Source organism: Phascolarctos cinereus, unplaced genomic scaffold (assembly GCF_003287225.1).
Source record: "Phascolarctos cinereus isolate Bilbo 61053 unplaced genomic scaffold, phaCin_HiC Scaffold_2;HRSCAF=192, whole genome shotgun sequence".
In the NCBI taxonomy this organism is placed as follows: domain Eukaryota; kingdom Metazoa; phylum Chordata; class Mammalia; order Diprotodontia; family Phascolarctidae; genus Phascolarctos; species Phascolarctos cinereus.
This window is the reverse complement of record NW_027555625.1, coordinates 208,157,581-208,184,626: the sequence shown is the minus strand read 5'-3', so window position 1 is coordinate 208,184,626 and position 27,046 is coordinate 208,157,581. Positions and strand designations below refer to the sequence as shown.

Below are 27,046 nucleotides of genomic sequence, written 5' to 3'. Positions count from 1 at the left end.
TTCTCATTCATGCAGGTGAAATTTTATTAACTCCACAATGAACAATTTTTGATAATACAAACAACTAGTTCATGGGTCTGTTGTAATTAAACAGGTCTTCTAAATATGACAATGGAAATGGCTTGGAATGGCCATTGATGGAAAAATATAAAAGCTAGAAGTTTATTTATAGGTATGCTACAGTCTTGATTTGGTCCACAAGTTAAAAATACAGAAGAGGGTGAAATACATTAAAGTAAATGTGAATGCAAAAAGCATGGTATTAAATACATAATGAAATCATAATACTTTAGTTACTGAATCCACAATTTCATGTTTAATATATTTCATGCTGCCATATTAGAGGCATAATTTACCACACATGTAATATTTAATTATATGTAGAGATTATCAGAAAAAAGGTACACATAAATATCAGTAGTTCTGTAAAAGGCTTAATGCTATTTTGTGAATATGATGATTAATTATGAAGCAGGGTGAAATGATGAAATTAAGAAAATACAAATTAAGTTTACAATATTGACAGCCAAGAATTTAGGAAGTAGTAGAAACCTCACCATTTAAAATATTAAAAACAATTGGATAAGATACAGTAACAGAAAGTATACAGTAAGAAATAAACGGAAATGACATTTTCCTTCTTTAACCTATATATTATTTGATTAAATATGATATTACTACACAGGACTATATCTGATTTTCAATTAACTGCATCTCTCTTTGAAAAATGAGCCAGGGTTGATGTATTTCCATACAAACATAGCCAAAGAGGCTAAAGTTGTTATGATAGTGACTCAAAAGGGTGTGGGGAAAATTAAAGAGATGCCATGGGTGGTACTACTACTCCTACAACTTAGGCCACCACACCTTAGGACGAAAGAATGAAGCAATAAGTCTGAGGTGGGTGGGAATAGAAGAGAATAGTCAAAACAGAAATAAACAACAAAGAACCTACCCAGTGACTAGTAGAGGAAAAAGAAGAGTACTTTTTGGTGAGAACAAAGATAGGCAAAACAAAGTAGGAAGTGATTGGAAGAGAGTGAATACATAGGTGAAAATGTATGGGTTATTTCATGGGAAATTTGGGTAAATGAATACATGAACGGAATTGAAGGCGAATGAGAGAGGAACTACAAGCAAATGAATAGAAAAAAGAGGCAGCAGGCATAAGATATAGGATAGTCAGGAAAAGAATCATTTTATTTATGAGATAGTTTCTACCTCATAAAGAAATTGGAGTCAGCTTTTTTTTTTGCATAATTTTCTGTATAGTAAAGGACAGTTTGGAAATTCTATTTGCTAATACTATGATACAAATAAAGACTCATCTTGACATTTTTATCATAAAGGTAATGATAATACTAAACAAGAAATAAATTACAGCTAGAATATCACAGGTAAACCTCAGAGCTGTATCTGGAAAATTTTTCTTAGGTCAAATTTTTTGACCATTAAAAAGTAGATCACACCATATGTGATACATTTTCATGCACCTTTAAATAAGTTTTGTTCCTTAAATTATTTTTAACAACCAATATATGGTCAAGAATAATTTAGTTATTTAAATCTGAAAGTAAAGAAACACCTGTTAGAAAGGTATGGACATTTCATTGTGTAGTATATTCTGAGAAAATATTATACATATTTCACTTTATTATACATAGCAGAAAATAAATTAGGTACAAGTCTTTGTGCATCATTTTGATTTCTCATTTCTGCAACTAAATTCTTCTGTGACAAATGCTACTTTAACTTTTCACTTCTCATCATCATATCAATAAGTTGATGCATGATCTATCTGAGTTGCTTTTTAAAGGACCGATAAATTTGCAAAACTGTGTTGTATAGTAAATTAAAAGCAAAAGGAACGTCTTACAAAGAGGAAATTAATTCACATACATGATAAAAATAAATTTGCTAAAATCAACATCAACCTGTGGAATTATTTCACTTATCCTTTTTTCATAACACTAACACCAATATACAAATCAAATAAACATAAAGACTGGAATGATGCAGAACCAATGACTAATTTGGTGTTTGTTGCCAATGTAAATAAAAAGGAATGGAATAGTAAATTCAAAAAAAGCTTGTTTTGAGTTTAATTGTTGGGGCAGAATGTATGGTAGGTGCTGGTTGCCTGGCAGCTGCTTTTGCTTTGCTGGCTTGGCTTGCTCGAACTGCAGTTTCCAATCGTGTTTTCAACTCAGGAGCAGCTCCCATTACAGTCTTAAAAGCATGTGGATAGAGGGGCCCAATGTGCATTAGATTCTGGAGTGCAAACTCATGAAGATCTTTGGATGCTGTAAGTGCTGAATCAAAAGCATTTTCATCTAGCAAATATGAAATCAAGGTTGGAACTAAAAGGGCAAGTAACTGGACTCCTGAAAAACAAAACATTAAGTGATAAATTATCAAAATATGACAATCTGACCAAATTTTGAGCTTTAATAGTGAGTATAGATTACTAAAACAAAGAATAGGTAAATGGGATAACAGGTAGTCTAAATTATAACCAAATTCAGGCAACCAGATAAGATTAAACTTATACCTAAGTTCTTTTAGTTCTTGGAAACTTTTATCAAAAACTGATTAAATATCACTACCAAACTAGTTAGAGATGAAATTTGTTGAACTACAGAGTTCAAAGATACACAAATAGAGACCATACTAGTGGTTTCTTTATGATAAATGTGTTACTTGGTACAAAAGTTTTATTAATAAAAATAAATCAGTTAATCCACATTAAGACAATCATTTTTACATTTGCTGGATTTTGAGTTAAGAAAAATTTATGAAACATCATTCATTTCCAAAGGTGTCTTTTATAAGAAGTCAATAGTTTATAATGGCCAACTGATTAGGTATTTCATGACATAGTACTATGAATCATATGTAAAAATCCCAACTATAACATCTGTCTAAAATTACAAGTTGTTTTGTGATCCTGGCCAAGTCATTTAACCCTTTTGCTTCAGTTCCTCATCTGTAAAATGAGAAGGAAATGGCAAACCACTCCAGTACCTTTGCCAAGAAAACCCCAAATGGAGTCATGAAGAGTTGGACATGACTGAAAACGACTAAACAAGTTGCTGTCTCTTTATTCTTTTTAAAAAAAAACTCTTCTCATGTACCCCACTCCCTTATCTTTTCCCCCAAATCCACAGTAATAGAAAAAAGACTTCAAAACTAAAACACTATGTACAACTTGAATTGTTTCTTTTCTTAATGACACGTTAAATATTATTTACTGAAAAGAATTTCATGGAGTAATCAGTACTTTATGTCTATATGAGTACAGCTATCTTCAAATAAAAAAATTTATGAAAGCAGAAAATTGCCTTTTCTTTTATCGATCACCACATAATAACCATGTACAAGGTGCAGAGTTGGTATTTATTATTGATGATACATTTTTTTCAGCTTTAATTTTTTTCTTTTGGGAGTATTGGGGGTAGATTAAGGTGAGAACTTCTAACTGGTTGATGATGATAGAGAAGGCGATCAAAATGTTTAACCTGATTAATCATAAGACCACTACTGACATTTTCAATGGAAAGGGCCTGTATCACCATGCTTTTACCCCAAATGAATCCACCATTAAGTTGATATACCACATGCTACCATTTCTTTCCCTGTCTTCTAAAATGTTTTTTTTGGCAGGGCAATGGGGTGAAGTGACTTGCCCAGGGTCACACAGCTAGTAAGTGTCAAGTGTCTGAGGCCGGATTTGAACTCAGGTCTTCCTGAATCCAGGGCCAGTGCTCTATCCACTGTGCCACCTAGCTGCCCCTCTAAAACTGTTTTTTAGAAAGGTCAGTCTGGAAGTGGTATGTAGATTCAACTTGAATGTAAACACACTTGGAGTCACAGAGAACAACTTGGAGATCAGTGCAATAATACAAGAGTGAAATGATGAAGGCCTGGCCTACAGTAGTCTCAGTAGGAACAGAATGAAAAGGATGACTCCCACAGAAGTATCAAAGGAAAGAAGTTAGTTATAACGGGACTTGATAAATAAGTGATTGGCTCTATAGATAGAATGTACAAGGTTTCTAATTCAAAGGTTTCTAGCCTGGGAAACTGGATTTTATAAGGTGAGAAAATGTGTGTTTCCAGTCTATAAAAATGATTGCTATTAGATTTAAGAGAATATTTAACATTTTAATTTGTAAGGGAAAAAGTCCATGGCTAAAATGAAATACAAGGGCTGAAAGGTTACTCTTTTAGATTATAACAAATACACATTGGTGCTACTACATCAATAAAGTATAGTTTATGGTAATTTCACGATTATAATACATACTTTCTCAGCTGTTATAGCTTTTTATGACTGATACTAACTCATACTTGTGAATAAAATTCATCCATTAAGTTGGCACATCATATGGGCAGTCTTTTTGCCCCTAATTAAGAAAAACCAAAGAGGTACTAATTAAAGGTACTACAATGCACCTATCTTGTCAGTCTTGGTGAAAAATTTCAATTAAAAATATTTACTGAATGGCTACCTGGTGAATATATGATACTGACATAGTATAATATTTAAACTTATAAATTGTTATTGTCAGCCAAAGTTAAAACTATAATTCCTCTGGCAACTTTTTGTCTCTTATTAATTAAATTTCACTTGGAAAGAAATTGAATGCTAACTGAGTTCTCAGCAACAGAGAAATTACTGAGCAATTTAGAATTTTAAGAGATGCATACAGGATGTGGAAGCAAGAAGAGGTAATAAAGGATGAAAACCAAAGTGAAGCACAGTTATATAAGAATGTCAGGGGCGCTAAAACTCAGCATGAACTAAGATTGTTAAGGAAGGCTGTGGACAACAAAAAGATTTTCCTTTTTGCTATAATGGTAGGAAAGGAGAGAATCAAAGCAGAGGAGGATTGATGACTTGGGGGAGTAGGTGGGATGATGACGACAATAGCAGAGAGAAGGCAGAGCAGTTCAATTCTTCTTGCTTTCTCCCCTGACATTTGGATTGGAAAAAGCAGAACAAAAATGGCAAATAGGGATATGAAATTCCCTAATATAAAGTAGGGAGATAGTAAAAGAATACCTAGGTAAATTCACATCACCAGACCTGAAAAAACCAGTGGATATAATTGGTAAACAGTCAGTGATCAGAGAGGAAAAGGTGGAAAATACAAACTACAGGCCAGAGCACTTGAATTCAATTCCAAGCAAAAATATTCTATTTACTTCTAAAGATTTATGTTGTAAGCATCTATAAAACTCTAGGAAGCCAGGTGGTGCAGCGGATAGGGCACAGGACTTAAGAGTCAAGGATAACTAAGTTAAATCCTACTTCAGATATTTATTTTTTTTCCCCCAGAAATTTACTATTGATCTTTCTTTCAAAATATCTCTTGAATTTGTCTTTCTTTGTATTTCCACCACTGTTTTAGTCTGAACCCTTATTGCTTAAAATCTGAAGTATAAAAATAGTCCTCTTTTGAATCCATAATAACAATAATAATGTTATAGAATACTTTATCTTTGTACAACTTAACACATTACAATAAATGTGAGTATTATTATCACTACTAGTTCACTTTATCCTCACAATACCTCTAAGAGGAAAAGTATGATCTCCACTTTACAGAAAGGAAAGTAGAAGCCCTTGTGGCTATGTATTAGTAAAACTAACACACCATGCTTCCTAGCCAGAAAATACCTAGGAATTCTAATTATCCTAATTCCTTGTCTAATTTTATTTACATATATTCAAAAAAGAGAGAGCTGCAACATTATGGGGTAACAAAATCAATAGAGAAATAAGAAGTTCAGAGTCATAACCAAAGAATCACTGAATATTATAGCTAGAAGGAATATTTGTAGACATGTAGTCTAACTCCCTTATTTTAGAGAGAAGGGAATTGAGGGGGTGGTGATTTTCCCAGTATCACACTCTGAAAAAGTTAAACTTCAAAACCCAAAGCTTCAGACTCCAGTTTTCTACGCACTATACCACCCAATGTCTCCAAAGTTTTGAACTGCTTGTTTGTACACTCTGATTAAGTAGATGTATAGTTGTTTTTCAGTGATTAAAATTGCAAAGTCAATTCTGATGCTTTTTTAATGCAAACTTGTGATGCTTTTTAGTAATTTGATTCAATTCCAATACTCATTTGATTATATTTGCTAGTCAAGTTGTAAAGCTCTATCAAGAAAACCAGAATATTATGTTTTAAAATTCTAATTAGGATCAGTATAGACTCTCACCTAGCCTATCATCTATACCTCTAAAAGCAGTGCTCAGTGACTATTATGGAAGTGTTTTGCATGACTACATGTATAACCTGTATTGAATTACTTGCCTTCTCAATAAGGATGGATGGGGAGGGAGGGAGAGAATTCGGAACTCAAAGTTCCAAAAATGAATGTTAAAAATTGTTTTTACATGCAACTGGGAAATAAGATACACAGGCAATGGTTATAGAAATTAATCCTGCCTTACAGGAAAATAGAAGGGGAAGGGGATAAGAGAAGGGGGCCAGTGTTGACAAAGGGAGGGTAGATTGGGGAAAGGAGTATTCAGGATACACGCCATCTTGGGGTGGGGGAAGGGGAGAGATGGGAAAAAATTTGGAACTCAAAATCTTGTGGAAGTGAATGTTGAAAACTAAAGATAAATAAATTAATTTAAAAAATAAAATAAAAGTAGTGCTCAGTTACCATTTAATATCGATTCACTTTTAATTTCCAACTCAAAACCACATATAAGTCAACACCAATTTTCATACTAAGCCTTTACCTATCAAAAAGTATTCTAGAAATTTTAATATCCAATTTCCTATGTCTTATTAAAAAGAAATGTTCTCTTTTAGAATTGAAAAGCTTTTCAATTTGTTTTAAATAAGAAAACAAAATACTTACTGTTCTGCTCTTCACCAAGGGCAACCAATGTTTCAAGAACTTTGATTCCTTCTTGAACAGCTAAAAGCTCTGTACTACTGGTTGGCCGGCTCCTTTCAACAGCTTTTAGTTTTTCAACCATTATTGGAGCTAATGAATGGATGTAGGGAGTTGAAAGGGCACGATTGGAATGCTGGAAGACTGAAAGAAGAAGCTGGTAACACTTAGCTTGAACCTATAGAAAAAAACATAATTTATCAATTGAGAAGAGTGCCAGTTCCTATGCTTACAACATAAACATATTGGACCTTTTTTGAATATTAAAAAGAAATGAAGTAATATTGCAGAGAAAATAGAAACTCAAGATAAACTGTCATTTGGAGATGCACACATACACAATTTGGATCCGTCTGTCTACCAATTATTAATCTAACTAGATGCATACATACATATGAAACTCTAGAGATTTTTCTATTTTCGAACAAATGGATAAAGGAAAACAGGTCACTGAGAATCAAATGGGGAAATTACTTAAAGTTCAATAAGGAATGGAAATTTTAAAAGTATAAATGAATCAAAGCACAATATCCTGAAAGATTTAGTCAGAAAAATACAAAACTGAAAAAACTATTTGAAAAATAAAGTCATGTACTGAGATGCTGTTGTGTTTTTAAGAAACTAACAGAAGGCTCTCATTTCAATTAAAAAAATTATTAAGCACTGACAATGTATAAGGTACTGTCCTAGATAACAGTGATGCAAAGATGATAACAGTCCCAGGTAGATATGACAAGTACACAAACTACAATACAGTATAAAATATGATAGAGAAAAATGAGACATCTAGACTAAGAGTGTTCTAATAAAATTTGAGAAGGAAGCAACCATTTTCCCCTGGATCATTAGTAATAAGGCTTTAAGAATTGCAAAGTACTTTGTATAATACACACACACACACACACACACACACACACACACACACACACACACAGTGGGAGAGAGAGAGAGAGAGACATTAATACTCCTATGAAATCAATCCCATTTTTCTGCTCATTTTACAGATTAGGAAACTGGGATTGAGACAAGTTAAGTGATTTTGTTTTATCTAGAAAAGCCAACTCTTCATGTAAAATGGGTACTAGAGAGTGGCAGAAAATATCTGGGTGTTGTGAGATGAGTCATGGAAAAGAGGGAGCTCTCTGCCAATGGTCACAATTTTTTAAAAAATTACTTTCAGATTAAAATTTTTTTTGAGGAAAATATGAGGCAAGGTTTTAGCTGAGAACATAGAAGGAAGGCGTACTGTGGGATTCTTGAGAAAGTATGAAAAGGTTTGGAAAAGCTACTGTGGTGAGTGGGATAGTAAAAAGATTTTCTTGCTGTTGAGATTATGCAACATAAATGCGTAGTGGACCCAATCAACTTGTTTTCATGATGTTCTCCAGTTTTGTTCAAGCACATGAGGAGGAATGAAGGCGATAGTCAGTAGAAGTAATCAAAGGCTAGAATTGTGAGAGCAAAATCTTCTTCAGAACAAAAGGGCAAGAAACTCTAGAGAATAGTAGAGTTGAACTGGTTCACCAGGGGTCAAGATGAGGAAGAGAAGATAATATAGCCAGTGCAATAGAGGTGATGACATGGGAAAGAAAAAGTTCAAGGGATTAGGGGTCCTAGTGAGGAAGAACATGGTTTGGAGTTGCAAGGCAGAGGAAGAGGTGAGGTGTTTATCCTGATAAACTTTCTCTTATAGTTATTCACTTGTATTTACCTTTTTATGTTTCTTTCTATTTTCATTTTTGTATTTCAAAATACCTATTCAGATGTAGTCTTTTCATTAGGAATGCTTGGAAGTACTCCATTTTACTGAAAATCCATTTTCCTCCTAATAGGATTATATTCAGTTTTGCTAGGTAAGTTGTTCTTGATTATATGCCTTTATCTTTTGCTTTCCAGAATACCTCATTCCATGCTCGCTACTGCTTCATATGGTAGATGCTAAGTCTTGTGAGATTTTGACTGATTGCTTGGTATTTGAGCTCTTTTTTTTTTTCTGGCTGCTTACAATATTTTTTCTTTGATCTGAAAGATCTGAATTTGGGCAATTATGTTCCTGAGAGTTTTCTTTTGGAGGTTTCTCTCAAGAGGTGATTGGTGGCTTATTTCTATTTTCATTTTGCCCTCCTGCTCTAATATGTCCGAGTAGTTTTCTTTCACAATTTCTTGAAATATCATACTCAGACCTTTTTTGCTCAAAGTTTTCCTATAGTTCAATGAGTCTTAAATTACCTCTTCTTGATCTGTTTTCTAATTAAGTTGTTTTTGATATGAGATATCCTACCTTTCTTATAATTTCAATTTTTTTACTTTATTTTAATATTTTTTGCTGTCTTGTGGAATCATTACTTTCTGAGTGGTTCTTTAATTTTCAGGGAACCTATTACTTTTGTAACTCTTGTTAAAATTCACTATCTAAGTTTGTACTCCAAAACTATTACTTTCTTTCCAATTCTTTCCGTTAGCACTATCATTTCATTTATAATGCCATTTCTTACACTTTAAAAAAATTTTTTTTGCTTCATTTCTTCTACGAATTCTAACTTTTTGTGACCAAGCTGCAGTTTTTCCTGGAGGCTTTGCTTAAATGTATTTTGGAATTATTCTTCTCTTCTGAGTTTGTGTTTTAAGCAACTTTGGCATCATAAAAGCTTTTCAGATTTACTCATTTTTTCATACTTACTTCCTGGATTGGAATATTCTATGCTAGGCTTTGCATACTTCTGGTAGGAACGTATTCATTTGGTATAGTCCTGGATCTCATCTGGTGTCCTGATACAGAGGTTAAAGCAACAGTTCTTTGGCCCTGTCTACTTCCATGGTCTGGCTTTGATATCTTGTTTTCTAGTTTAAAACAACATCTCAGAAGACATTTTATGACTTCAAAATTCCCTCTCTTAGAGTTAGAGGGACAGTGCTGCAGGCCTTGTGCAGGGCTGTGTTAAAGATTCCAAATCCAGAGAATCCTCTCTCTGGGTTCAGTGAAAAATACATTGTTGGAAGAGTTGTTGGAGGAACTGGGCTATACAGTTTACTCTTTTTTTTTTTGGCTAAGCAATAGGGTTAAGTGACTTGCCCAGGGTCACACAGCTAGTAAGTGGCAAGTATCTGAGGCCGGATTTGAACTCAGGTCTTCCTGACTCCAGGGCCAGTGCTCTATCCACTGTGCCACCTAGCTGCCCCTATATTGTTTACTCTGACACCACACTATCTTGGCTAGGTCCATATCCAGTCAAGTTTAAATCTATTTCTTATTTTTACTTCTTCTTTCTAAAATTAATATATTGTGATATTCATGCCACTTTATATTACATTTGTAAGTTCGTATATCACTTATTATTCAGTTTGATTTCTTGAATTTTGCAAATATATCTACTGGAAATATTCTTGATAAATTAGCACTAAATTTCATGAAAAAATTAGTATAACTTACCCATGGATCACAAGAATTCAGCGCATTTTTAAATCTGTTCATGCAGCCATTCTGTAATGACTGGACTCCAATTATTTCAGTACTAGCAGACCACAGAAAGAGTGCAATAGCTGTAAGCATGCTCACTTCATCAGGAATAGGCATTGAATCTTCTGAAAAATGGGGAAAAAAAGGAAAGTAGTGACCTTCTATATTTACTTTAGAATTGAAATAGTGAATAAATCCTTCTACAAATATCTATTATAACAGTGTGCGCCTCAAACAAAGTAACAAATAATACAAATAACCATAAATGGAACAGCTATCCTGCTACGCAAGAGAGCACATGGAGATTCTTTGGAAGAGATCAAATACCATGCAACAGATCTTTTTTGTTCCATGGACATCTTTAAGCATCTGCTGGACTGCTTCTTAGAGTAATGTTTGCTTCCTACATTCATAATGTAAAGAAATGCTAAATTTCACCAAAGGTTAGTGAAAATAAAGATGTAATTTTTTCCCCAACCACATTCATGGAACCTACATTAAGAAGCCCTGCTATATTCCTTGTTCATTTTCTTTTTTTGTGTATCCCTGTGTACTTTACTGTGATTATTTTGATGATGTGAGAGATAGATAGATAGCAAGATATAGATAATAGATAGAATAATAGAACACTGGAATTCAGCTATGGATCTTGGTTTAAATCCCATCTCAGATATTTACTTGTGTAATTACAGGCATGTCACAATCTCTTAAGAGTTTCTGTTTCCTCATCTGTAAAATAGGCTTAATAATAGTTGCACTAATTATCTGACAAGGTTGTTGTGAAAAAGGACATTGCAAACAAAGTACGATATAAGTAAAATTATTATTACTTTATATACATATTATATAACTCATCCATACTACAAAAAAAAAACTAATTACAAATTCTACTAACTAAAATGGGAGCCCAAAAGATAAAAGATTTGAATAGAGAGCATAACTGATGAGAATAGAACTAAAGAAAAGTTATGCAATTCATCTGGAAATTGCAGATTACTAAAGATTAAATGCAAGCTTCTTGAAACAAAAACATTTATGTAACTAACTACTTCAGTTGATTTCAAAAGTCAGAAACATGTAAGAGCAATATCATGTTTATTTACATTTCCATAAGCCCCCCAAAAGGAATATGGCACAATTTCTTTAGTTATAACCATATTATTGAAACTGTAGTTCAGAAAAAATTTCATGTGGCTCTTAAAACCTGGCTTTTTGGGTTACTGTCTTTCAAACATTTGATCAAATGAATATGAGTCAATTCTAGTCAGTAGAATGAAAATAAGCTCATTAATAACACACTCAATAAAAATGGTCTCATGAATCCAATATGCAAATGATTTATGATCTCATCAACGTGTTATTCTCTCCAAGAATTCAGATCACAAACAGTCCAATGCTCTCACTTTTGCTCAATCTATGCCAAATTAAAAAATTCTAAGAATTAATATAATTATTTCACTTAATGTAAAATTACTATAGAATTAATAATTGAATCAATTATGATGCAAATGTATTTCTCAAAGAAAATACCAACTCAGTTTATGTGGTTCCCTAGGCACCACTTCATGTTTTCCACTTTGTCCTTACATTGACATCACCAGTCAGACTGGCCAACTATTTTTATGTGTACGGCTAAACTACGGCAACTGCCCCTAAAAATAATTAGTATTTTATCATGAATAAGAACACTACCAGTTTTGTTATGGTAGATTTTCTAATGAGGTTCCAACCATAATAGTGAGAAAAGCAAACATATATAGGCCCAAACTATTTGCTGATGTACAGAGAGAGACTTCAGTCCAAATAATGGGAAATATACATAAAAGGCAACTCAATAATGAAAAACTCAGTTAATCTGCTAAATTTTAAAGGTACTAAGACTGTTATAGTAGGAACAATGAGACAAATTTAAACTGATCATATTATTGTAATTTTAAACACTAATTTTAATTTTTATCTTTAGTATTTTGTTTGTAATTTACTTTGAATATAGTCAGATTACTGTTAATATTAAGTGTTGATAAGTTTATCAGATATTCACATTTTTCCTCTAAGTACATAATTTTAAGAACTTCATTTTAGTCATCAGTAAATTTACTAGAATAATGTTAAAAACTATGAAAGCATTTTATTCATAATTCAGATAATTTAAAATCCTTTAACAGCTAAATGTCCCAAAATTATTCATTTTCTTATTAATCAAGTAATTATCTTTTCCCCCCTAAAAATAAGGTCTAACTTCAACTGACAAGAACAAAAGAAAGCAAAAAAACCCCCAAAAAACAAAAAATGCCTCCAAATGTTTATCTGTGTAAAGGTCAAATTCTCTTATTTTTAGATTGTTAAATAATATTGTATTCTTAGGAGTTATTTTCATCTGAGGGTTGCCTTCCCCTCTACCCTCAGTGTAATATTTCTTCAATTAGTGGAAAAACAGAACTTTCATAATAGATTGTCACCTATCCTACAAATCAATGATTACTTGCATACTTAGCAGTAGCCCTTCTTCCTGTTTGAAAATCTGAATCTACCTCCTGGGAAGCTTCTAATGGAGATCAATGTCTTAAGACAGTCTTCCAGAGCAGAAGTGTCAAACAGCCTGCAACACCCCTGAGTACAGTCTGAACCAGGTTAAAATGTAACTGGGAGCTGAACCTTATTACGATGTAACTGGAAATATTTAACAAAATAAGTAAAATATAATCAAATATAGATAACATTACGTTTTAAAAGTAAGTCAACATGTGGCCCACATGAATGCTTACATACAGTTTAGCGAGTACTCTTTCTATTTGAAATTGATACTACTGTTTTAGAGTATTGCTCAGGTAACTTTATTAGAATAAATTATTTTATCAAAGGATTAGAGTCATCTTAATAATGAAGTCTAAAAGAATTGCTAATTATTAACACTCTTCTACCACAGATATTAGAAAACAATATTTATACTATTAAAGCAATATTGCTCAACTATGTTCCTAAGTCAAAGAAGATAATCATTTCTCCTTTTTGATAATTAGTATAGCTACTGAATTATTTATTTGGTTAAAAATCAACACTCTGAACAATGCGCATCAAATATGAATGGAATATATAATATAAACTATTATGTTACCTCAACTATGTTCAGCAACATAAATAAAAGTGATTTAATTTTTTTGAGCCACCAAATAAACTTAGTTTTGGTCTTTTAAAACTAAGGACTCTTAAAAGTAAAAATTATGACATTGTTTAGGACTTTTAAAAACATCTGTTCTCTACTTGATATATAGTAGAAATAAAACCTGTACTTGAGGGAAAGATAGGTACATGAGAATTAAAAACTTTTCTTCTATTTTGCTTCATCGTAAACAATAAAATCTATAACTTAGAGAAAGGTACAAAAATAATTCAAAAAGCTCAAATGTACTTATTTACATGAAGGAATTAATAAATTTATGGTCCTGACAGACACATTATGCAATTCTGATTAGGTTACCTGGTTGAGAATATTCCAGGATACATGCAAGAGTGCTACGAATCAGATCAGTCCACTGCTTTTGAGTTTCCTCAGTCTTGGCCATTGAAAGAGTCACAATGTTTTTAATTCCTTGTAGAGCTGCACTGACTGGGAGGGGTACTTGATTATCCCCAGACTTTATTGCTGTGTCTTTCAATATTCTTGCAATCAGAAACAGAATTGTGGGTAATATTGTCATACATCCTGAAACAGAAATGAAGGATGACCTGATGAAAGCTTCCTTGCAATTTATCTTTTTGACAGATCAATCATTTAACAAGCATTTATTAAGCACTTACTATACTCTATGCTAGGTATTTTTCAAAATGATTTATTTTACTCGGTTCTTATTAAAAATTTACTACATTATTATTATTGTATAACCTTGAGTGTTATAAAGTATTAGATAACAGAGTGACACTGTATAGCAAAGAAAGCAGGATCAGTATTTTTTCTTCTACTTTACTGTATTCTGTAGTTTTTATTATTTCCCTTATTTTTCCTGCTTAATACTCTTTGATCGCTGGCTCCTAATAGCATCTGACCTTTCACATCATGAAAATGATAAAATAAAACCAGGAAAACCAAGGCAACCATGTATAATGGAACATTCCTCAATGATGTAAAAAAACTTTAAAACAATTATGTGAATTATTCAGTGTCCTAATGTCAATTTATCAGAGCTCAGAGAAGTCAGAAAAGTAAAGAGTTACAGAAAGCAATAATAATAGAATCTTCAGATTGAAGGTTAAATTACATCTAGCCCAACACACAGACAACAGAGGAAACCTTTCTATGATACCTCTTATGTATGATTATCCATCTTCTACTTAACAGTTTCAGGGATAGGAAACTTTATTTTGTGAAGTGGTCCATTTGGATATGTTAAAAAGTTCTTCTTTATATTGAGGCAAAGTTTTCATAACTTCTTAGGCTGGCTCTCTGGAACTTCAAAGAATATGTCCACTCCTATGTAACAGTTCTTCAAATACTTGAAACTAGCATGGTCCCCTCTAAAGTCTTCATTCATCCAGGCAAAACAGAATTGTATAATTGTATAGCTAGATGGGACCCTGAGGATCATCTAATCTAGTACAATTCCAGCACCTAAACAGGAACCCTCTCTAAAACATCCTCTATTAGTGATAATGTATTGTCTAATTTTTTCAATTGTTTCTTATATTACATAATTTCCAGATCCTTCATTTCATATTTATCTAGAAGTTCTAAAATTTATTAGTGTATTAGAAAGGTATTACTCTAGATGTGGTCTGCAAGGTCAAAATTACAAAGGGACAAATTGTATTTCTAGCTATAACAGAATCATACAATTTCTGAGTTTGAAGGGAAGACAGAGGCAGTTTCATCAACAGTACTTCTATTAATGCATTTTTTTCTAAAGCAGCTGTGCTACTAACTAACTTCTGATGTTCTCCACAGCTCTATTCTGGGCTTTCTTCTCATCTCTTCCTATAATATCTCACTTGGTGATCTCCTCAGCTCCCTTGAGTTCAATTATCATCTAAATGCAAATGATTCCTAAATCTATATATCCAGTCCTAGTCTTTTTTAACTTCTAGTCTTGCACAAGGATATGCTGGAGACAGGTCATACCAGCTTGTGAGAGCTGACTTAAATTTTCAGTGTGAGCATTTATACCTCAGAAATCAGCAAATAGTACAAATAGGGGCTTGATTTAATGATTTGTTGATTGTCTAGACTTAAGAAACTGAGAGAAAATGCTAATTATGCTGACTAAACATAAAAGTTTATCATAAGTACATTTTTCTTTTCTTGAAAAGTTAGTCGTTTCAGAACATGACCATTCTCCCTTCAGGCATCTTGAACTGCATGTCTTACAGGTATCTTAAAAATAAAATGTATTACTGCTGAGGACACAACAATCCTCTCAGTCATCCAGACTCACAATCTTTGTATAATCCTTGACTCCCTTCTGTCATCCCATATAACCAAACACTGTCAAACTGTCGTTTCTACCTTCACAACACCTCTCATACGTGTGTCATTCTTTCCATTCACATAGCTGCTCCCCTAGTTTAGGCCTTTACCACTTCTTGTCTGGATTATTGCAACAGCCTTCTAATTGTTCTCTCTGACTCAAACCTCTCCCTATCCAATTTATCTTCCATAAACCATAGGTCTATGTCATCTCCTTATACAATAAACTCCAGTGAATCCCTATTACTCATTGAGTTAACATATGTAAACCGTTTTGCAAACCTTAAAGCATTTATATATATGTTACTATTATTATTTTCAGGATCAAATATGTGGTCCTCTTTGATATTTAAAGCTCTTCACAACCTGGCCCCTTTCTAGCTCCTTACACTTTATTCTTCTCCACAAATGCTTATGATTCAGTGACACTCACCAATTTGCTGCTGTCACACATATGCCTTTGCATGGATTGTCCCTTATGTCTAGAAGATGACCTCTCCTCATTCCCACTTCTTAGCTTCCCTAGTTCCCTTCAACACTCAGCTAAATTCTACCTTCCACAGGAGGCCCTTCTCGGGCCCCCAGAAATTAACACCTTCTCTTCTGAGATTATCTTCCATCTACTCTGTATGTATAGTCTAGGTGCTTAGCTATTTAGACGTTGCCTTCCCTATGACAATATGAATACTTTAAGGTCAAAGACTATTTTTGCCTTTCTTTGTATGTCCAGCAATGTCAGGTACATAGCAAATGCTTATTGATTGATGGACTTCATACTCACTTTATGACCAACTAAAACCCCACATAATATTTCTCCTTTTTCAGTTCTTATGTACCTGAGTTTTAAAAATTACATGTAGGACTTCTAGTTCTATTGGTTTGGCAAGACAGGGCACTGTAGCTTGTCAGGATAATAATTTAATCGTGACTCTTAAAGCCATTCAACTATCAATCCCTCCTAGCTTCGTATCATTTAAAAATTAAATAATCAGGACCTCATCTGAGACTTTAATAAAAACCTACATAGAGTGTGGCATGCCATTTCTTCTAGATTTAGATCAGTTCATAAAACAACACTCTTTAGTCATGGTGCTTCACAAATATGTCTAACTGTACTTTACCTAACTTATGCTTTTACAGTTTGCCCACAAGATACCATGAGAAACTTTGTCAAATACTTTGAAGAAATCCAAACACGCTGTGTCTATGGCATTGCCCTGCTCTCTTAATCTATAGTAGCAAGTCTATTTTTTAAAATGAGGTTAATTTGGTTTATATCATGATGGTTGAGATTTCCTTTCTTTACTAAGTGCTAACCAACCATCAACTTAAAAATCTGTTCTAGAATTCTGGAGCAAATAAAGAGATTGGGGAGCATGAGAAAGGGGGAGAAGCATTGATACAGTACCTACTATATTCCAGGCTTGTGCTAAGCATTTAAAATATATTATCTTATTTGATTCTCACAACACTCCTGAGAGGTAGGTGTTATTATTTCCCCCCATTTTACAGATGAGGAAAATGAAGCAAAGAAAGGTTAAGTTACTTGCCTAGTGTGACAAGACTGATAAGATTTGAACTCAGGCCTTCCTGACTCTAGGTCCAGTAGTCTATCCACAATGGCTCTAAACAACTTTACTATCTCTAACAGCTTCCAGAATGTATCTTTTAACCCCACTTTTGAAATTCATCACATTTGTCTATCTTTGGGCTTCTAACCACTCCTCTATTCTCCATTTCTCAAGATTACTGAACACTGGTTTTATAATCACAATTATAAGCACTTTCAGTACCCTAACCCTTAATTCTTCTGAGCTTGAGGATTTGAACTAATTAAAAAGAGGAAGATATTCTTTATTTCCTGATCTTTGCTTTCAATTCCTTATTCACATTGTTTGGTATACCCTTTTCTAGTTTGTAATTATTGCCTAGTATAGAATTTGAGTATAAGAAATATAGAATTTGAGTTGCTAATATTAAATTATTCTTCTTAAGCCATGAACATACTCCTTTCTCATTCTTATTCTGAACATAGGTTGTTGTTTTTTTATTTTTAAAATCACGTTTTGTTGCATAAGAATTTTTTTTCTGTAAGCTTCAACTCATTCTGGGTTTTAGCTAATGATAATAATAAAAACAATAATAATGGCTAGCATTTACACAGTGTGTACTATGTGCCAGGCACTGTGCTAAGAGCTTTAGAAACATTAATTCATTTTATCCTCATAACAGCCCTGGGAGGTAGATGCTATTAATATTCTCATTTTACAGTTGAGGAGACTGAGGCAAATGAAGGTTACAAGATTTGCTCAACAGTCATACAGCTAGTAAGTGTCAGGTTGGATTTGAACTCAGGTCTTCCTGACTCCAAGCCCAGCTTTCTATAAATGCCACCCAGGTGGCTCTGGGTGTACTTGTGGGTATCAAGGCCAGGACTACAATCTAAAATCTAACAACTTGACCAAAAAAAGAGCAAATGACAAATGCTAGAAGGGGCGTGGGAAAGCTGGTATTTTAATGCACTGTGGGAAAACAATTTGGAATTATGCCTAAAAAGGGTTTGTGCATACTCTTTGACCCTGCAATACTGCTGCTACTCAATGTATATCTCAAAGAGATCAAAGAAAGATGAAAAGCACCCATATGCACAACAATATTTATAGTAGCTCTTTTTGTGGTGGTAAAAAGAATTAGAAACTGAGGGAAATGGCAGCTAAAAAAGTGATAGTACATGAATGTGATAGAATGCTATCATGCTGTAAGAAATGCTGGAGGGGACAGTTTCAGAAAAACCTGAAAAGACATATATGAACTGATTCAAAGTGAAGTGAACAGAACCAGGAGAACAATTTATACAAAAAAAAAACATTGTAAAGATAATCAATTTTGACAGACCTAGAAAATCTGATCAACACAAAGGACTCAAGATGAAACAAACTATCCACCTCCAGATAGAAAGGTGGTGGATTCAAACTGCAGACTAAAGCATATTTTGTCTTCTTTGTTTTAAAAAATATTTTGGGCATGGCTAAGTGGGAATTTTTTTTTGTATGGCTATACACCTTTGTAATAGATCTTGTTTTTCTTGCCTTCTCTATGGGTGGAGGAAGGGAAAGAGAAAAAGGAAGAATTCAGAACTGAAAATAAAATAAAACTGAACTTCAAAAATAAAATCAAATCTATGAACCCTTAGTTCACTGTTCTATCAAACAGCTTAAATTTTTTTGATTGTAGATAGTTTTTAGTCTTTTTTGTAACACATTAAAAATTTTAATAAAAGTTTTATCAAATAAACTTTATAGTTTATAAATTTTATTAAATAAATTTGAAAGTTCATAATTTTTATTAAATAAGCTTTTATTACCTAAAAATAATTTAAAACTTTTACTTGAAAACCGAAAGTGCTGTAATATTCTATTTCTATGTCATAAATATAAAAAAACACTTTTTTCTGAAAGGTAAGAAGTATACTTGCTTTTACTTTCTGTGTTTTATTATGTGGTCTTTGCCACTGAGTGTCTTTTCTTAAATGTACAATTTGAATATCTGCTGTTACTTAGGCTAGCATGGTACAAGTTTCATTTAAGGGATATTCTCAGTTTGGAGTTATATCTCAACAACTTATACCACAAAAAAATCACCCATAGATTTCAATCATCCTCATTTTAGGTCTTTTGTTTTCTGTATACTTTTAACCTCACTAATTTCTCTTTATAGATGTATTGTTAATATATTTAATTTTAAGTAGTTGGTATTAATTGTGAGTAATATATTGGTATTGAGCACACTTCAGTTACTTATTCACAAGTCCCACTATTAACACTATACTAAGAAAGAAAGGATCTAACATCAGTTGCCAAATAAAAAAGAAATAATTATTTTTAACTATTATAACTTTGTAACCAATATAGCTTCATAAATTCTCAAAGCAACAAACTGATATTTTGACATGATGCTTAAATTTGAAATTGACATCTCAACTGCATTTTGGTTACCTGTTGGCAAAAAAAAACTGCATTTGACAAAGAGAAAAAAGTAAAAATAAGTATGTACAAATACTCTCTACTTTTCCTAAAAGGAAAAAAACAAAATGTTGTAACAATGTAATTAATTTATTTCTATTTCAACAGATCCTGAGGTCTTAGTTTATTCACTTGATAACTTTAAACTTCATTGACAGAGTGATGTGTTGGCTTTGCCACTAACTAGCTATATGATGAGTAAATAATTTCTTTGAGCCTCACTTTCACCATCTGCAAAATAATGGAGCCTGACTAGATGATCTATCTGAGGTCCTTTCCAACTCTAAAATTTGATGATACTACTTTTCACAAGATAGTGACATTATGTATTCTTTGTTAGTTATGTGTCCATCTTTCTACCTTTTGTGTGTTTTTTTTAAAAAAAAACTAATCAACTTGGCTCACAAAGCCAATATTTTTTCTTAGTCATCAGGACTGTTCACAATTCTGTATTCAGAAGTGAATTTTTTAGTCTCCCTCGACTTGAATTCCAGTTTAGAGTCTCTGGCTGTGGGGTCATACTGGTATTTTTTTCCTCAATTTTTTGAAATCTGCTTTCCTAAAATCTACACTACTTATTCGACTAAGAGAACACAGAATTCACACTAGGGAGGTACCCCCTTCACCACCACCCCTTCCCCAAGCTTGAAAGAAAAGAACACAGAATAGGAGATGACCAAGATTTAGATTTAATTTCTGTCACAAGACCTGTTTCCCACCATATTTCTGTGGTAATAGTAGCAGCTACCAGGGACCACCTCTTGTTTTAGTTACGACAAAAGAAAACCTCTAATCATGTTCTCTATACCTCCTTATTCCCATGTTCATGTGACTATGTGTTCTACTGTAATTATAACTCCTTCTTGTACATTTCAATTTGGGAAGGTCTGTCTTGACCTAAAAATCAAAATGTGTGCAAGCAAATTTGTCTTCTTCCCTAAACTAGCTCCTCCTATTAAATTCCTCATTTTTGTTGATGACAATACTATCCTCCCCATCACTCAAGGCTTAAACACTGCAGCTTCCTCTTCACTATCCCTCCTCATCCTGTTAGTTTTCTATCCCTCTCAACCACTCAACTTATTGCTATCATGTTTGCTTTTTTTCCCTTTTTTTCTCCTTGGCATTAATCCTCTTATTTCCACTGCTACCATAGGTGTCCAAGACCTTATTTTCTCTATCATGGACTACTGTAAAAGGCTCTTAACCAATCTCTATTCTCTATCTCTCCAATCTATTCTTTACGTGACTGCCAAAATAATTTTCCTATTTCACAGTTCTGATCACTTTAACCCTCTGTCCAAAACCTGTTATTAACTTCCCACTACTTAATATTATAATAAATCTGGCATATATATGCATCTCATGCCTGGAATGGACTATCCCTCCATCTTGCTCTACTGAAATCCTTCCTTCTTTTGCTTCAAAGTCCTATATTACGTGCCATGTCATTTATGAAGCCTTCCCTATTTCCTCCTATCTAGAATTGAGGGGGATAGTTAGGTGGCACAGCGGATAGTACACTGAGTACTATCTGACTCCAGAGTCAGGAAAACCTGAGTTCAAATCTGGCTTCATACACTTATTAGCTGTGTAACCCTGGGCAAATCACTTAACCCTGTTTGCCTCAATTTCCTCATCTGTAAAACAAGCTGGAATCACTCCAATATTTTTGCCAAGAAAATTCCAAATGGGGTTGCAAAAAGTTGGTCATGATGGAAACAACACAATAACAATAACAACAACAACAACAGAATTGAGGTCTCCTAAAACCTCTAATGCTACTCTGACCACTACTACATACAATTTTAACTTTTATGATTACTAAATATGTAGAAAGATATATAGATTCATAATATATATGTATATATAAATACACAGTATCCCAAAAATCTCAGTGCAATTTTATAAGGTATTAAAAATTAAATACGGCTTAAAACTACATTAAGCCTTTGGGATACTTTACATATGCAATATTTAAAAATTTTTTCTCTAGCTTTCATTCTTCATCTTCAATTATCTACCACATAGGTTCACTTAGATATCCTATTTGCATCTCAAACTGAACATGACTAAAATGAATTTATTATATTCACCCCCCTAAATCTGTTCCTCCTCCAAACCTTCCAATTTCTGCTGAAAATAGTCCAGTACATGGTATTGAAAATACTCTCTTCCAGCCACCTAGGTTCAAATCTTCGAGTCACTCTCAACTCATCCTTATCTGTAATATTCAACTGGCTTCCAAATCTTGTTAATCCTACCTCCACAGTTTCTCCTTCATTTGTCCTCTTTTCTCCTCTCACACAACCAATACCCTAATTCAGATCCCCATCACTTCTCACCTGGACTACTGAAAAATTCTCCTAATTTAACTCTCTGCTTTCAGTGTCTCTTTTCCCCAATCCATTTTCCATCTAGCTACAAAAATAATCTTTCTAAAGCAGAGGTCTAACTTCCTTACTCAAGACTCTTCAGTGTCTCTGAGATAAATTGCAAACTTCTAATTGTCTCCAAGTTAAAAAAAATAACAAACCACCCCAAAACTCCTCAGCTTGGTATTTAAAGCCCTTCACAATCTGACTCATGCGTTATGTTTCTAGACTTATTTCAAATTACTCTTATTGATGCAGTCTACATTCTAGTCAAACTGGCCTATTTGCTTCTCCATAAGTTTGGTATGCCATATCCCACCTCCATGCCTTTGAATAAGTCATTGCCTTGGTCTGGTATGCACTTCTTTATCTCTATCTGTTAAAAGGACTACTTTCCTTCAAGTCTGAACTCAGGTGTCACCTTCTACATGAAGTCTTTCCTAACTTGTCTTAATTGTTGGTGCTTTCTTCCTCATCAAATTATACTGTAGGTGTTGCTTTATTTAAATGTTGTACCCCTTTGAAGACAGAGAGTATTTTTCATTTTGTCTTACCATCCCCAGTACCTTGCCCAGTGCCTTGCACACACACAAAAGGCACATAAAAATGTTTGTTGCTTTTGAATTGAGTTGTTTCCTTCTCTAGAACCCCTTTGTAGCTCCAGTTAGTTTGACAACAACACACTGAGATGGCTGTAAATCTTGGAACTTCTTTAGTACTTACTTGCTATTCATTACATGTAAGGAATAAGCCTCTATGTCTACACAATGATAGACATAGAGACAGAAATGATCAATTCAGTCACCCAAATGTTTCCAAATGTCCATACATTTGATATCATTGTATAAAATATTCAGGTGATTAAATAAAGTTTTTACATCCTGCTGTACTGATGAAAAGCCTTGAGATGTGCATAATGCATTCACTGTACCATATACATCATCAAAAAAGACTGATAGAAAAGACAGGAATTATTTTTAATTAATAGTAACTTAAAGACTTCTTATAATTTTGCATCACTCAAAAATACTCAATATGTAAATGAGTACAGAAAATTGTTACCTAATTATTCATCAAGTGTAAGTTAAATATTATTGAGGGAGGTAAAAAAGATTACAATAATAGTATTGGTAGCAATTTAACTATATAAACAGTCTTAACTGATAATAGTAACAAACAGAAATCTTGATGGATTTGTTCAGAAAATAACTTCTAAAACACACAGAAAAACACTACTAAAATATAGGCATTGATCTTAAAATTTATTTTCCACCTTATATATTTGTTTATAATTAAATATAGTATGCACTATATCATTATAGCATAATTAGAAAGCACTCTTGATAGTAGCTAACATTGATAAAATGATACAAAATGGAATTCACAAACTTTTAATAGTTTGGCTTTTGTTAATTTTTAATGATACTTTATACCTATTTATGGTTAATTTTTCCTTTACATACTGCAAATTAAGCATACAGCTTAAACTTTAAGTTTCTAAAATTAATTTTAAAACATGAGAACTTTTTACGAGTATCAAAAGCATATCTATTATGCTGAGAGATAGAAGCTACTGTTGCTGCTATTAAGTTGCTAATGTTTAAATCACCAGACTACCTCCTTTGGGGCAACTTCCTCCCAAATCCCCAAATATATCCCATTTCACTTTTCAGACTAAACACATTTATAGAAATCCGTCAGATTTTGCGAAGCAAATGTTAAAGGGTTTTTTTTTAAACAACCCGTTAAAATCTTAATAGCTAATTTAACTGTAGTCATGCAGGAATTTCAGCTTTTCTTCTGATATTTTTATGGGCCCTTTAAATTACTTTAAAAAGAATAATTATATTCATCATTAGTCAGTGCTTGAATTTTGTAAAGTAAAGCAAATTAAAATAGAGCTTAAAATGACAAGGAAGTAATCTTAATCAAATGTAATATATATCTACTATACCAGCAGGAGAGCAAAGAGATGGCAGGTCTGAGAGGATGGTAACTGCAGCTGCCACTAAACGAGCACTTTCTTCAGATAATCGAGTTTTGGTGGATACGTGACTTGGTGAATCTGACATCTTGGTACTGAGATGTGGCATATGCCGTACTAAGATGAACATCAATAGCTCCATGGTTGCAAAGACAAGAGATTTTCCAGGAACAAGACCACCACTGTCACTCCTTCTCCTAACACAGGGCAAGTCTCTTTTTCCATATCATCTTCATCTTGGATAAAAGAAAATTTGGTGAAACTTCCAACATAAAAGGCAATATATACCACCAGATAAAATACAACATGATAAAAATACTTAAGAAAAGTATTCAAAAAGACTAGCAAATACAAATCTAATCGATGCTATGGGATAAACCTCATTTCAATGGGCTTAATTATATGTTGGTCACATAATTTCATTATACTCAAAATGGCTTTTTTAAAAAGGGCCACTGATTGGTCTTTAAAATGTTTTGGTTACATAGAGATTTTTATTATAATAAATTTATTGTAATTTGTTAGCTACATGAATCTCAGATAAAAATAACACTGCTTTTAAACTCTTGTATTATGTTCAAAACTGAGATGAAAATTGTCAGCAAGTTCTATGATCCCAAATATTAAAACATTTCTGAATTTATCAACAGAAGAAATAATAATAAGAGGAGGAGGAATAAGAAGCTTACATTTATTTAGTGCTATAAGGTTTATTAAACTTTTTCCATTATCTCATTTGGTCCTCACAACAACCCTTTGAAGTAAATTGTTTTATTATTCCCATTTTACAGATACAGAACTGAGACTCAGAGAGGTTAGGTGATTCGATCAGGCTTACAAAGCCCACATCTGAGGTCAGTTTTGAACTCAGGTGTTCCTGATTCCAAATCTAGCACTCTCTTCCCTGTATAGCACTGCTTCCTTACAAGGGAAAAATTCCACTCATTTTCCTTGCAAAAATGATCCTTTTAAAAAGACAAGGTGACCATTACTGCCTTACTTAGAGTGTTTCTTTTTTCTTGCAAATAATCTTGAGCTGCTCTAACTATCTGCTGTACCACTCCAGTGACCAACAGCTGTACTGAGGGTGGATTCCAAGTCAAAAGGAGTCGATGCAGCACATTCAGCAACTCAACACCAATGAGCTATGATAAATTAAAAGAGAGAAATTTAATTCATTTTCAATTCCCAAATAATTTATTTGAATAAAAATCCATTAAACTGACTGCAAAAAAAATCAAGAAATTTAGAGATTAAGGTGTTAACTGCATAACACAACAAACAAGAATAATAGCACAAATAATCAAAGAATAGTGACATTTTATTCTAATGTATTTTCAGGCAAAAATCAGATTGTGACTAGTATTTAAGTACTCAAACAGAGTGTAGAAGATAGGTTAATCTTATGAGGCTAACAGCATTAGGATCTTTAAATCACTCAAGAATATTAACCACCCTATTATAAGGATGCCTGAGCAATAGAATTATTTCTTAATCTGAAGAAAAAGTGCATATAAAAATAAGATAATTACATTTTAAGTAATTTTCATTTATACAATCTAATGAGCAGTGACTACAAATAAAAACATGTATGTCAGTTTTTAGAATTTCAAATTTTTTTGTTTTGTCTCATCACATTATTGCATCATCCTTACTACCCATACTTTCAGAAGATAATTTAGCTTTCCTATTTTGAGAAAACTCAGTACCTACAAAATAGAAGGGAGCTCTATTGACCTTCTCTACTACTCAGAACTTCTCAGCATTACCACATAGTATCTCTTCCTTCCCTCTTTCCTCTCTATGCCTTCTTAGAGATAATCCCTCAAAGTATGCCCTGATCACGTCTTTTCCCTTCTCTAGGATGGTGATTCAGGAATCAAGCATTCTAAATTTCACTCTCTAGTACTATAAAAAAGCATTCCATTGACTTTTTCCCTCTTCTTTAGGGCCAAAGTTCCTAGAAAAAGTTGTTTATGCCTGATGTTTCTATTGCCTCATTACCAACCACCACCTCACTGTAATTATATAAACATATAAATTTAAACAGTAGCAAAGTTAATAAGACATTCAAAACTAAAATATTCACCAATTGCCTTTTGGACAACTCCAATTGAATATCTCATAGGCACCCCACACTCAACATAGCCAAAAGAGAACTGATTATCTTTCCCTCCAAACCTTCCCTCCTTTTCAACTTTCCTATTGTTAAGAGTACCACCATTGTCTCAGGCTTGCAGCTCAGTGTTACCCTAGACTTGTCACTTTCATCCCAAATACCCAATCCTTTATTATAGCTTGTCTTTCTACCTTCACAACATCTCTTCTGTATGCCTGCTTCTTTTCATTCACATAATCACAACCTTGGATCAGGCCCTCACCACATCTCACATGGACTACTGAAATAGTTACTAATCTTTCTGCCTCACTCCAATCTATCCTCCACTCAAATAACAAAGTTATTTTCCTAAAGTGTAAGTCTAACTATGTCACCCTTCCCTCTCCCTCCCATTCTGGCTCAGTGTATTACAGTGCTTCCCTGCTACCACCAGGATCAAAAATAAATTCCTCTGGCATTTAAATCTAGCCCCTTCCTACATTACCAATCTTCTTATACTTTATTCTCCTCCATGTACTCCATGGCAGCACTGAAGGTTACCTTTTCTCAGATTCAACACTTTATCTCCTGCCTCTTGTGCCTCTGAATGAGCTGTGCCCACACCTGGAATGCTTCACTCCCTGAATTCTTCTTCTCAGTTTCCCTGACTTTCTTCATGATTTATCTGAAATCCCACATACCCCAGGAGGCCTTTCTCAGCAACTCCCCCA

General features: G+C 33.3%; 1 protein-coding gene across 1 annotated transcript in view; it reads right to left on the bottom strand.

Annotated features, from left to right (window-relative positions):
- Positions 1–27,046, bottom strand: part of HEATR5B (HEAT repeat containing 5B) — a 132,547-nt gene continuing 105,501 nt past the window's right edge. The window contains 7 exon segments of the mRNA XM_078149770.1: positions 1–2,384; positions 6,886–7,099; positions 10,352–10,503; positions 13,857–14,081; positions 24,188–24,406; positions 24,409–24,453; positions 25,218–25,362. Of these exon segments, the coding sequence (XP_078005896.1) occupies positions 2,080–2,384; positions 6,886–7,099; positions 10,352–10,503; positions 13,857–14,081; positions 24,188–24,406; positions 24,409–24,453; positions 25,218–25,362 (1,305 nt within the window). The 3' untranslated portion in view covers positions 1–2,079.